The sequence below is a fragment of the Hermetia illucens genome, chromosome 4 (assembly GCF_905115235.1).
Source record: "Hermetia illucens chromosome 4, iHerIll2.2.curated.20191125, whole genome shotgun sequence".
In the NCBI taxonomy this organism is placed as follows: Eukaryota; Metazoa; Arthropoda; class Insecta; order Diptera; family Stratiomyidae; genus Hermetia; species Hermetia illucens.
The window spans coordinates 103664639-103679123 of NC_051852.1; the positions used below are offsets into that span (position 1 = coordinate 103664639).

At 41.5% G+C, this 14485-nt stretch overlaps 1 protein-coding gene across 5 annotated transcripts in view; it reads left to right on the forward strand.

Moving 5' to 3' along the window:
• Nucleotides 1-626: 626 nt before the first annotated feature.
• Nucleotides 627-14485, forward strand: part of LOC119653475 (LIM domain-binding protein 2) — a 201586-nt gene continuing 187727 nt past the window's right edge. For all 5 annotated transcript variants that reach the window (XM_038058093.1, XM_038058094.1, XM_038058095.1 and 2 more), the window contains exons 1-2: nt 627-762; nt 11379-12060. In XM_038058093.1, the coding sequence (XP_037914021.1) occupies nt 756-762; nt 11379-12060 (689 nt within the window). In that variant the 5' untranslated portion in view covers nt 627-755. The remainder of the gene's footprint in view (nt 763-11378; nt 12061-14485) is intronic.

The following is a 14485-nucleotide window of genomic DNA, read 5'->3' on the forward strand; positions in this document are numbered from 1 at the left end:
AGTGTCACGAGTGAGTTCACGCGGTTGCGCATCCTCTGACATAAAGGTGTCCCGACAGTTCCTTGCGACACGGTCGCTCGCGAGATTTGAAGATTTCCCAAGTGAAACAGAAACTGGCAGTCGCGAACGGCCCCAGTGCAGTACCCCGAGTGCCGTGACGGAACCCTCGACATGCGACCCTGCTACGAGTCCTTGCCTGCACCCCTCATACGCGCCTACCTGCGACATTCTCCTCAAACGCCACGAAAATGCAGGGATTAGAGGGTTGACTGCTCATCGTACATTTCCAGCCTCGAGTCCTAGACGGCAGTTCTCCGATTTTGACGTCGCCACCGCACCGTGCAATGAGAAAATCGCATGTAAACTGTCGCTACTCCTTGATCCGAGGGGGAAATCCGGAAAATCGATAAGGACGACCAAAACTTATGGAACAACACGCGAACTCGGAAATTTTGAAACTGTTGGAAAATTGATTCCGCTCCGTGACGAGCTCAGTTCGTGGAGATCCATCTCGTGCGCGCCATAGCATTCGAAACGCAGAAAAGGAGACAAGACCCCGACGACGAGCGCCCGGTGACTCGTGCTATCCTTGCTGGCAGGTGGTTTCCACAGATCCGACCTGAGAGCGCTAATTAGCTGGGCTAGTGGTACTCAAGGAAAAGCCAGTATAGAACGCGGGCTGTGAGCCGGTATCGGGAAAACTTGGGAGCGAGGCAGATAAAACGTTTTACTCAGTTTCAGGAAATATTGTCGGAATGCTAGGTGGGTCCCAGTACAATTTGTGGCGTGTCCACTTCAGTTTTTATTTATTATGTTTGGCTGCGAGCTACAGGTGTCGGTAGCGGTGGTGTTATTACTCTCGTGATGTATTTTTAGGTTCAACGCGAAGGTATTTGAATGGGCAATTGTTTGTTTCACTTCACGCGTCCTTAGAGTTTGTGAACTGGGTAAAGTTTGGCATTCTCTGAGATCTAATCAGCCTTAAAATTTTTATAAACAAATATTGGAAATGTTGATTGCCTTGAACTAAAAATCACAATAATACAGAATACTGATTAAGATATATGTTGTTGATAACTGTTCCGAGTTGTGCTTTCGCGAAAGGTCCATGCTCCCTCTGTCCTCGTTAATATTTACGATTGGGTCGCACTGCACCTTTCAATTCTGGTTCTGGAGTGCACGATACTCATAGATCCGACTCATTCTCACGCAACGATTGCTCGTTAGCTTCTCCAATGTCTTTCATTCGGAATTGTCTATATTTTGACAGTAGAGTGTGTTGGAAGTCTGCGTGTACCAATTTTTGTTTTGTCTTTATCGACCGCCAAGTCAATCTCGAGATCCCTGAAAATATGGCTCTGTTATTTCCAGATGGAAAAATTTCAATTTTCCAATAACTTGCCAATAAGATTTTATTTTTTTATTTATTTATGTTTGTGATCGACATATCAACGAACATCTTAAATCTAAAATTTACGGCAATATCGTCCGTCCTGTCGCTCTCTATGGTTCTGAGTGTTGGCCAACTATAAAAGACAATGAACGACGTCTTGCGGTAGTGGAGACGAAGATGTTGCATTGGACTGGTGGCGTGACACGTTTTGATCACATCCGAAATGAGGATATCCACGATCGTTACGGGGCTGCACCGATCATGGAAAAGTTGCGAGAGAGGCGTCTTCGATAGTATGGTCATGTAATTCGTGCTAACGACAATTCACTTGTCAAGATTGGTCTGAACATCGAAGTCGATGGTAAACGACTAAAAGGCAGGCTGAAACAACGATGGCTTGATACGCTGCATGGGGAGGCTTTTAGGCCTCAAGATTGCACCCAGATCAGGCATTCAATCGAGCCAAATGGCGAAACCGATCACAACGAGCCGACCCCGCTTGTGAACGGGAAAAAGGCTGAAGAAAAAGAAGAAGACTTATATCAGAGCAACATTCTGCCTGAAATTTATTGTTGATGTTTGATTCATTGGCCTAAACTCGAAGAACAAATTTTATTAACCTTCTTCTAAGCTGCCTACATATCTTCATCACCATTCGGTCTAGGCCTTACTAAAGAACTCTAGATATCCCGGTTTTGTACCGTGGTTCACCAATTTCACCGCTGTCTGGTGTCTTGGCCTACGCCATCATAGATTTGCCCTTATAGACTTTCCGGGCTGGATCATCCATACGGATTAAGTGACCCTCCCACCGGTACCTGTTGAGCCGGATTTTATCTTCATGTAGGGGTAATTTTCCGGCTAAGAGTTCGCAGTTTTTCTTGCTAAGAGCCTATGTTTCCGAGAAATACACGAGGACTGGCAAGATCACAGTCTTGGACAGTAAGAGCTTTGACCCTATGGTTAGACGTTTCGAGCGGAACAGCTTTTGTAACCTGAAATAGGCTCTGTTGGCTGGCAACAACCATGCGCGGATTTCATCGTCATATCTGTTATCAGTCTCAAAGTTGTAGTCTCCTATCTTTATAGTTCTCATTTGATTCGTGCTGACGTTGCAACCATCTATTTCGTCTTGCCTCCATTAATGTGCAGCCCAAGTTTTCGCGCCTACTCAGCCTAGATGATGGTAGATAGTACTCCCAACATTTTGTGACAATTTTAAGTACATATGATTTCGTTAAAAATTGTATGCTGTCAGATTTTCACAGTTAGGCTTATGTCAGTCACGTCCAGTAATATTTGCACTAGTGCATCGTTTTTCCGGTTTCTGCTGTTTCTGAATGGAATGGATCGATAAAGAAGGACACGATTGGCCATCAAAGCGATCAATGTTCGAATTCGACGAAACTGGCAGTATAAACAAACAAGACGGAAAACCGGAAGCTGGATGTCTCAGGCATAAAGGTTTTGTGTGAGAAATTCCCCATTTGCATATATCTCCAATATTTCTTGATACATCTATGTATTTACAAACTCCAACTCCGCCGATCATATGAGTTTTGGATTACGATAAATTCACGTGAAAACACAATTGTGACCTTCTATAACTTTGTTAATAACAGTTGGATTTTTATCAAACTTTCCAAAATTATGCATTACGTTATTATTTATAATAATAATAATCGTTGTCGCAACAATTTATATTCGAGCAGGGCTTTGAAGTACTGTAGAACACTTCATTCAATACCGTAATGGTACACCACGCATCTAATTATTCTCTTTTTCGACAAAAAAAATTCGCCCTAGAGGAGTCATTTAATAAGCAGAATGAAAAAGTTTTTTCGTGATCGTCCTACTAGCACCAAGAGTTCAACGCTATTCGCTATCGTACCACAGTTATGGTTTGGTCATGTGTTTGCTATGACGGTATCACCAACATCCATTTCGGCGAAAAAGGAGTGAATACATCGGCGGCTGCTAAACCTTAGGCATTTCAACAGGATAATGCGCCGCCGCACAAAGCTCGCTCAACTCAAACCTGGCTCGGAAACAATTCTGTAGACAATTGGCCTTCTGATAGTCCAGATCTCAATCGGGCTACAAATTATGATCAGGTCTAGAGGGAATGTTGTTCCCAAAGAGATACATAAATATCGAGTCGCTAAAAAAAGCACTAAAACGAGCAGTGGAAAATTTTCCTATGTACATAGTGCGTACCGATAAGCAAATGGCCAATCACCTCCTACCCAATTTGAGTAATGTTCTTCATCGTTTTATTTTTTAGTATATTGACAATAAATACTATTATTAAAGTTTTAAAACATTCTGTCGTTCCGCTTTTATACTAGTACTAGGCTTATCTCGGGTAGTTCTTCCCATGTCAATATCGTCAGCGTAGGCCAGTAGTTGGGTGGACTTGAAAAGGAAAGTGCTTTTCGCATTGATCTCAGTATGGCGAATCACTTTTTCCAGGGCCAGGTTAGAGAGGATGTATGGTGTCGAGAGTGATCCTGCTGCTTTTATTTGGCATCGCACATTGGTCAGGGTCTGATTAGGCTAGTCAGTTTTATCAATTTGGTCGGAATATCGAATTCTTTCATGGCTGTTTTTCATCGCCTGCCGCAGGAAGAAAATCTGACCTGTTGTCCATTTGTTTGGAGTGAGGCCCTTTTGTTATGAACCGATGATGCTCCTGGCAGCGTTTGGTTTTAAGTCGATGAATTGCACGGACTGTTTCTTCCATGGTTCCCCGGGGGCAGCATTTGGCCGTCGTCTTTAATTGGTGGAACCTCCAAGTCGCCGATATTTTTGAGCATGAGGTGTATAAGGCTTCTTTTAATAAAATTTATGCGGCTGGTCTGGTTACACTCTGTATTTCTCGAGTTCACAGACTTGTTGGTTCGTCTAGGCTTTTTTTTTTCTACACAGCTTGGTGGAAAATATAGTCAGAAAACCTTTTTAAAATTTACTTGAATGAAGCAGGCTTAATTACAATCGGCAGGAATGACTTGCCGAGAACTGAGTGATTTGAATTTCTCGGATGCTCTTCCGCCTTCTATAGGCTTGACAACTGCCTGACTCTCAAGGATAATGAGCGGTACCTCGTGGTGGAGGACATCAATTGTGGAAAAATTGTGAGGACATGTAATACGCTCGCTCATTTATCAAGATTGTTCAGAATATCGAAGTCGATGGAAAATTATGGAAAGGTCGACCGAAACAACGATAGTTTGATACGCTAGGTAGTCGTTGGAGAGCCTCTTGATTCCATTCAGCTTCATGACCGACCGAAATAGTGCAATCGATCAAACGAGCCGCCTCCGTTTTTGAACGGACCAAAGGCTAAAGGAGAAGAAGATATCTATATAAAATGGGTACAATGGGGCTGCTAAAGGCCTGGATTGATTCTTATTAGTAGCGGAGCCAAGTTGTCTCTGAGCTTACGATTTGATTCCTTTCGTTTTTGATATTCCACATAGATAGTATATTTTATGTAATATGAAAGAAGGCGGGACCATTAGTATAGCGAAGTGAAGAGTTTCTCTGTACTGAATTAATTTGGTATGGATGGTACCTTGTCATCGAAGTAGGAACCAATAGTCAACATGAACGCATCTTTCTTATGCAGAGTTAATTTTTAAAGTGCTTACTATAAGGAACCATGAATATCCTTAAAAATTTTGTGGTTGAAATATTTCTGTTTTTTTAAAGACTGAGGACTCTTAAGTCCGCATCTATTTGATGCTGGACCGGACTATATGGAGAGCACAACCAGGGAAGAGGTAACTTATTAGACGTTGCATCATCTCGGGGCAGCGTACTAAATCAGAAAAAGGATCGTTTAACACCTGCGAAATCCTTCTGACTCGCTGCTAGGGCACAGGTGAGGCAGTGTATGATGAATTGACTCTGTCCTGAACGAAACCGTTAGCCGCTTAGCCTTTTATTTTTGTAGTTGTTTTTACTATACCCTGCTTCTCTCAGACCTTTACCGCCCTCTTCAAAAGTGTCTTTATCTGTGGCATGGATCACGTCATATGTCATATGATCTGGTTGGCTACGGAAACGGTGAATTTAATAAACTAATCGCTGGGTGTGGGGATGAACCTTATCACTTGCGCAACATTAAAATTCATTGAAAATGCAGCACAGTCTTACTGAAAATGAAACGGGGAAAAATATTAGATATACCGGAAAATTCTGTTCTTATCATTAGGCGCATATTAGGATCTTTTTTAAGGATTTGTGTAACACAAAACCTTATTAAAATCGGTTTACTTACTGTCTGTCACACGTATTTTTCTCGGAAACCGTTGTAGCGATTGTCAGTAAAGTAAAGGAGAGAACTGTGGATGCTCACGCATACAGTGTATTACATCATTTTAGGTCGAACTTAAGGGGGGCCTCCATATATGCACAAGCGGTTGTAAATTTTTTTTCATCAAATATAGTCAGGTGGGGTATCAAATGAAAGGCCTCGATTAGTACTTTTCGATGCCGATCTTAGTCTTGCCATCTGGTGGAAAAGTGGGGAATGTGGGGGCCGAAATTGATCATTCCTTTCACGGACCCATTCTCAGAAACTGCCCTACCAAAAAATCTACCTATATTTTTCAAGAACGGTTACTCTTATTGAAATTTTGTGGAAAGGTGGAGACTGTAACTTGCATGCAGAAAGGGGGTGTAAAATTCTTTTTCACGGCATATAGCCATCTTGAGTATTAAATGAAAGTTCTTGATTAGTACTTTTCTAAGCTGGCCTCCTTTTTATACATGTGATTCAACATAGAGAAGTGCGGGACTGGAAAGAGATAATTTTTGTCACGGATCCGATCTCACTCTGAAAAAATTACAAAACTGCCACTATACGGTGACTAGGCCTCCAAATACGCTCCATGACGATATCTGTTGAAAGTTAATAATAGTATCTTACTATATTTATTATTATCAAAATTTTCAGAAATTGCTCGGAAACCCTCTTTAAGTTTATCCTATAATCATTGAGTTTCGCAGTAGTATAGGTTATACTATAGAACATGATACCCGGAGTTTGGTGGAAATCGCACTATTACTAACAAAGTTATACTAGCTTAAGGTCATCTCGTTCTCGTGTAAGTTAATCGGAATCTAAGACTTTGAATGTCGGTAATATACTAAAGCGAATAGTCTGCCAAACTAAGTGCATAAACGTTACGAGTTGGAAACAAATGGGGCAAATATACAATCAAATATTTTTACATAGAAACTACACAAAACCGAATGCATCGAGGTTCTGTTTTTCGACTTATTTTATAAATAGTTGACATCAATATTTATAATATTTAAGAGAACCTAAACAATTAACTGAATCTATGATTTACTGCACCTAATCAGTTTGGTATCAGCCAATTGACATGTGGTCAAATTGATAAATTTTTAAAAAAAAATTTTGTCACTTTGGTTCATTAGTCCACCATTAATTGCCAAATCTCTGTAGCTCCTGAAGATATTCAAAAGACAGCAATTTACACACCTTTCGGACTTTTCGATGCGGATGCCCTTCGACCTTCGCAATGCGGCGCAAACCTTCCACAGATTCATCCACTCTGTATTACGAAACTGGGACTTCTTTTTCGCCTAATTAGATGGCATTCTGGTCGCCACCGTGTCCGAGCATTTGGCACATCTTGATTCCGTTTTCCAACACCTCCTTGACGGTGGCCTAATTCTTAACGTTGAGAAGTGCAGACTTCGCCAGCAGTAATTTCTAGACTATTACATCACCTCTGACGATATACAATCCAACACAGACAAGGTGCAAGCGATCACGAGCTCCCCGATGCTATAGACGGGCAAAAACCTTAGATTATTCTTAGGTATGCTGAGGTAATTTGTGCAAAAACAGGAACAATTTTTGTGATTTTTTTTGACGACGAAATTAAAATCGATGAAAATCCATGGCATTCGAAGAATATTCTATAAAATTTTCATGACAAAGTATTAAAAAATAAGACAATGGCAGCAATTATTCAGAAGTGTCTTGGAAAACGTAGAATTGCGGTGCTCCTTATAACTTGGTGCTGGATCATCTGAAATCAAAAAGTCAAAGTTTTTCCAATTTTTCGCTTTTTGGGAACAGTTTAAAGTCAAAAACGGAATTTTAAGCAAAAAAATGTACTAACTTATTATTGCAAAATAAAAGAAAATTTACAAATTCGAAAAAAACTCCGCAGTGTTACCTTGTAAATTACGTACAGAAATAGTGTTCAAAATTTTAAAAGATTCGGTGAACTAATTTTGAATTTATGAGGGACACCGACTTTGAAGTTTTGAACACTAAAAAAATTGGAATAAATCGTACATAAGCTTATGGTCTTATCTCACACTGAATCATCGATGCCGTGATGTCTAAAGCACCGTCTTGCGCCTGTCTACGAGAAACCTGCCTTATTTAGTCTCTTTTTCAGCTCCCGCCCTTGCTCGGTTTATCACGCCCATTCATGGGCGCTTGGTATCCTACTGATTCTCACGTCTTGCATGAAGGTTAGTAAAACAAAGAATCTTCATTGAAGATACATGTCACATAAGCTGCAATCTCAATGATGACAGAGGTTCCATTTAAGTACTTTGGTCAGATTTTCCCAATATGTTGGTTTGAACTTTCATTGTTATTCTGCGTAAAACCTCAGACACCACGCTCCAGCAGGGTATCTTTCCTCAGATCTTCATAGATAGGCTTGATGGCATCCAAAATATTCTTTGGAAGAGCAGTATACGTGTGTTTGGACGAATCCAATGTATTATCAGCTGCAACATTTGCCATTCAAATCAGGAGCCCGCGCTGGGCCACGTATGAGGCTTTGCTTAAATCGCTGTATCTTCGTTACTTTTAGTCCGATTCATCTCAAAATTTTCTCACAATATTCTTGAAAGGTTCTCTATAAAACGCAAAAAGAAGTTTATAAACTTTGGGATTGGGCGACCTAATGTTTTGTTGAGAGTTTATGGACCCAGTACAGTACTAGTGCAACAGCTAAGCGCTGATTCCAACGAATCCTTTCTGGTTATATGAACGTCGAAGATAAGGCCACTCGTCGAAAATGTAGATAAAATAATGGGCATCGTCTAGTCGGAATGCCATGTATATTGCATTGCCCAGGGATTAAAGATTTGCCAGGAAACCGTTTGAAATCATTTACATCAGGCTGGTCTCAAGAAGCTCGATGCACAAGAAAGTTTTTCTGTGTGTTTGGTTTAATCACCACTATGAGCTGCTTCCACCTGCCCAATCCACACAAATGTGATCTCTGGTGTCGACAACTGATTACACTGAAGGGCGGCCAGAATGGGAAGGCTTTCCCGTCATATAGGCCAGACAGTATTTGAAAAACCCTTAAGCGCTTAAGGAGCTGAAACTTGTAAAAATTAACTGGTCAAAGCTTTTTATTAATAGGGGCGAACACTTCTGAATGGGGACATGGAGTAAACGTCTATAAAGCATTTGAGGGACAAACGTAAAGGGTCTGTCCCAGAAGTTCCCGGTATTATTTCTACAAAAATCGTTTATTCAATATAAGTTTACAAATTAATCAGAGCTTTTCAAAGCAATGTCCTTCTGATTCGATACACCAATTGCCAACACATCATCCAATCGTTGAAGGCGTCAACTGAAATCTTCAGTATGGTGGTTACAACTAATTTACCGCCCCGGTGTCCCATGCCGACTTTCTTTCAAACTTCTTTTAATCCTTGGAAACAAGAAGAAGATCGGGGCTGTATGGCGGCGTAGCGTTGTATCCATTTTGGCCAACAACTCGGAGACATTAAGCGCAGTGTGGTTATTGTAAATTTCTCTAGTTGTATCACATGAAAGTTTGCTCATTTTCGTCGCTCCGTCGACATAGGCTTTTCCAAGTAATTCGAGCTTCTCTGGCCCGTTATTTCCTGTTTCACAAAAAAATTGATCCATATTTTCCTTGACGAGAGAGCAGTAGGTACCTCTTTGCGAGGCGTAACTCTGCCTCAATAACTGCTCGCAGACGACTGGCACCGTTCTTATTTCGAAGCTTAGATCTCTCATCAACTTTTCCGCCATTATTTACAACAGTTTCACCCCGCTTGAGTACGTGATAAACCAAGCATTGCAAACTACAAAGAAAATTCCGAGAAGTTTTGAGACAGACCCTGTTTTTACAGTGTATTATCACAGCATTGTCTTTGACCAGACGAAACACTAGTTACTTGCTCGTTAAGGTATTTAGCAACCTTCATTTCAGGTGATCAGCTACATATTCCAACTTTCAACGGGGACTGCAGTGAAGCAGTGAAACGAATTCCTTCCTACAAGGTACAAAATTATACTTGAAAATTGCAACAAAAAGGTAAAGAAAGGGAAGGAGCTCGCATTCAGTTCAAACGTAGGTAGATTGGTAGATTTTATCTTGGTGCAGCACGTGATATTTTGCATCAGCATATATCGCTCTGATAATACATAGTTATTGGTTTCCCCGGAATGCCCCTCCACCGTAAAGTAAGCCAGATACACTCCCTGTTTATATTATCGAGACCTTTCTCAAAATCGATGAAGAGCAGGTGAAGCGAAGATCTAAATTCCGAAACTGTTCCAAAATGATCCAAAATGTGGTTAATGCAGGAGGATGGGGAGCGGAGAACATCCGACTCTCTGTTAATCAAGATTTCGAGGTGTTGTTTGATGCGTTTTAGAATTACTTTAGCTATTATCTTTGCGACGCCAGAGTGTACGCAAATATTCCTCTAACGATCATCCTATTCTTCCACTCTCTGGGAAAGGTCTCGAACTTCTGAGATACGAGTGTAGGTACCAGATCTGTAACTACAAATACAGCGATTAATAACTCTGCGGGGAGACCGTCGAGCCCAGCTTTACTCTGTTTGAGTGCATTGATGCGCGAAATGATTTCTCTTCTGGTTGGAGGAAGAGTTCGTATTCGAATGTGACACTGACTAGCCATTTGATCCATAAGAGGCGGAACCTCGTTGTATGTGATGCGATTAAGAACCATGGTGTACTCCGCTGTCTTTTCCCGTCTGACTAGCATTGTAACAGATTCCTTTCTGTCAGAACGTACACTACGTTAAATTGCCTGGGGTTTCATTCGAGCGCGTCACGCTCATTATCGCTCGCAGCGGCCAATAGAGCCTTCAATCCCTTCCATGATTGATTGATTCGTAGGATTTCGCAGCCGGCCAGACCTGGCGCCTCTTACTCGATCAGTAAGGGGGGTGGGGGGTGGTCGCAGCTCCTAAATCTACTGCTGATCGCATCTGATCTGATTGCTCGTGCGGTGTCGGTCGATTGAAACCCAACTTATGGCAAACTATGTGCTCGAACAATGTGCCACCAATGAGGAGGCAGTGGAATCGAGAAACTTCCCACCATTATCGTTACGGTCGTCAAGACCGTATTTCCCCATCACATTACATCAGAAACCGGCTTCCAGGTTAAGAAAACGCGCCTTACGGTAGCTATCAGAAACAATCCGAATTCGCGTCTGCTAACACTTGGCTTTCCAGAGTGCGAAAGGACATTGCCATTAGTGTAGCAAGAGGAAGAGGAGTATTATTGTGTATTCTTAAGCCCCAATTCTTACAGGGCAAAAAAGAATCAACATCTCGCCAAAAAATGAAGGAGTTCTTGATAACACAACAATTGATGGCGATACCTTTACAGAAATTCTGCGATTTTCTTAAGTACACCCATGGCAGGCAGAAGGTACACTCTCGAACTTATCGCTGCTTGAGTGCTATCAAGTGGATCCTGTTAACATGTTTTATTATATAACCAAATAAGGGACGTCCAAATGTCATTCATAATATGGCTTAATTCAGTTAGTGAGAAGGGAAACCTTTGTATTGTTTGCGATTCTACTATTTTTCGATTGGTAGGGCAGTGCTGACGTTAATTAATTTGAAATAATTCATATGAATAAAAAATAACTAATTTTAATTTATTTATTTTTTGCAGGTGTAGGGCGTCGTGCTGCAGGGCCGCCATTGAGTCTACCATCCACACTGGAGGACACAACGGCCGGGTGGAAAGGTGGACCAACAGGTGGTCCCGATAATCAATCAGTAGGTGGCGGAGGTGGGAGTGGACCGGGTAACGGACCAGGAGGTGGAGGAGGAAATGGCGGCTTTACACCATCCGGACCCGGTTCATTTGGCAATTCAGTACCGGTTTTTCAACAAGCGGGGCAAGGTTCACCAGCTAGTGGTAATCAATCGGTAGGATATCAAGGAGGGCCCACACCTGGGTCCAACACACCTCAATATACAGCATCACCCGCCCCATCAGGTTCATCGACGCCAGGACCTGGGCCACCGCAAAATGTCAGTGGAGCCGGCTTCCCACCGCCACCTAATTCAGCGGGTCCGCCATATAATGGACCAGGACCAGGACCCGGTGGGCCATTTGGATCACCATCTGCCGGCAATGCACCGTTTGGCCGCCCGGGTAGTTCGGGACCTGCGTTTCCTGGTGGACCACATTTTGCATCGCCCGGTGGACCGGGCGGTTTTGGTGGCCCACAGTTCGGTATGCCACCTGGTTCACCGTTTGGTCATGGACCCGGTGGACATCCTATGGGCCCTATGGGTCCCGCACATATGATGGGAGGACCACAACCTGTGGACCGAATGGATCAAGGGTGAGTAAATTTTATTTTTTTTTCTAATAATTGTGAGTAAACACTTAGGTAGGCTTTAAGATCTCTCAACTTTCTTCAACCAGTTTCTTAATCTAGTCAGGATACCTTGGTATCTTTGTCCACTACTTCAAGAATACTTGCATGATCGTTATTATTTTCCGTCTCAAAAAATTATCTACGATTTTCGTCTACATCAAATATTGAAAACTCATATCTTCTATATTTTTAGATTTTACATTTGGCAATCGCACAAAATCTCATTCATTCAGAAAAAAGTTAATAAATCGTCATTGAAACTATTTGTTTCTTCCTATTTAGCGGTGGATTTGCAATAAACTCGCAACTCTGCCGATTTTCAATCTGAATTCTGGGTGTAAGCAGGAATAGGCGAGTTTCGTGAAAACGTGCGTTTATTTCTATGTCTGACGGTTATTTTTATGGTTCCTATCTTCTGTCTATGAAATATCGAAGCCATACGAGATGATCGCCATCACCATCGCAGGCGATATTTGATTGGAGAATTTTCATTTGCCTTTTCTCGAAGATTTCACTTGGAAAATTTGCTTTATAGAGATCATATGCCTGGCATTAAAAATTATTTTTAGTGTTAAATATTCGATTTGGAATGAGAATCTGATTATTGGGTATTTTGCAACTATAACTGAATTAGATTGGCTTGGCAACAATCATTTCTATTCTATTTGTGAATATTTTATTTAAAATTCTTAAAACGGTGGAGGTGGTTATATAATGAAGAATCAATCTTGAAACATTTTACGCGATGCCGTGATAAGTTCGATCCTGTGACATTTGCCGTTTCTCAAAATGGAATGGGGCCATGTTACAAATTAAGGTCCTGTTGCTTTTTCGTTAGTACGAGGAGCATTCCGGTTTTGAATGCTTAAAAAAGGGCTCAGAGCAATCTGCCTGCAATGACACTTGGGTTTTAGGCAGTAACTAAAGCTTAGATTATGGGTAGATACTGTACAGCCTGCGATCAGGCAAAGTGACTTCTTTGCTCTAATTTACTTCAGGACCCTTAAAGGACATGTATACAATATGTTATGGTCCTGGAAGCCTATTAGAATAAAATATTTCGCTATCACAGAGGAGGGAAAGATCACCATATTCTGCTATTCCACTTCACTCAAATCGCAAATGTACAAGTCCCGAAAGTTTTGCGGTAAATTGATAACTCAAAGCTGCAACTAAATATTTTTCCGCTATCGGAATCGAAGTTAAGAATCGAATCGTACAAATACAACAAATTTGTATCCCTTTTTATCACAAACAGTGGGTTAGTTGGTGTGTTTTACTTAATAGTAGTCATACGGCTTCTAAATTGTTCTCCATTTACTCCCTGAGTTGACGGAGTTCCTCGAATATTTAGACTAATAGTGACGGCGTAATTAACATAAGGGCTACGTTTGTGTGTCGTGAGACTTGTCGATCCTAAGCACTCTGCCGCGAAGCGCGAAGGGCTAGTGTATTGGCAACTGATATTGATTGATGTTTTCAACATTTTCGAAACATAACATGGGTTTCAATCCCACAACACTCAGATAGAAGTGTAGTGCTCTACCGGTTGAGCTAGCATTAGAGGACAGGAGGTACTCATGCGGTACTCATCCGCTCCTCCTCCGTTGGTATGTTTCGAGCTTTGCTAAACTAAAATTGGCGCAAGAATTCCCAAAACTGTTCTCCTTTCCCACTGGTGAAAGAAATTCTTTGACTAGAATGCCACCTAGAATGTGTAAAATGGTTCCAAACTACTTTTCTGAGGATAGGGAATGGTTGAAGTGCCCAACGGCTTTCCTTTGCATCTTCTACGTAAAAAAAAACCATGTGGGAATGCGGGAACAACATATCAAGGGTTACAACAGCAGCATTTATGCAACAGGGACATGGTAGGAGACTTGATTATGTTTTTGAAGACAGTTATGATTATGACACCGCTTACAGGATGATCAGTATAACAGGGATTATCCGCCACCAGAATGTTTGCCACAACCCTCCAATTGCATTACAAGGATCGCGCATAACGTATGCATGCATGGGGAAGCAGGGCTAGATGCTGATGCTTGAATTGGAGTCCGATATTTCTGGCGTGGAAAGTTTGATGAATTTAACTCAACAGGTTGTTATGCACTCATGCACATAACTTAGACATCTATCAATGGAGTGGTACTCAGGTTCCACAAATAGAAATGTCTTCTTTTGGTAATGCCCTTAATCATCCGTTCAATGCCCTTTTAGACAATTGGCATTTCCTTGAGCTGAATAGTACGGAGGATAGTTACCACGTCTTTCGATAGTTACCACATTATCTAGCCAATTGGCTAAGACATTCCTTAACACGTTCTTTGTGAGTACCGTGTATGATATGACGAACTTTTGTGGATACAGGACTCTTTCTTCTGAGTAG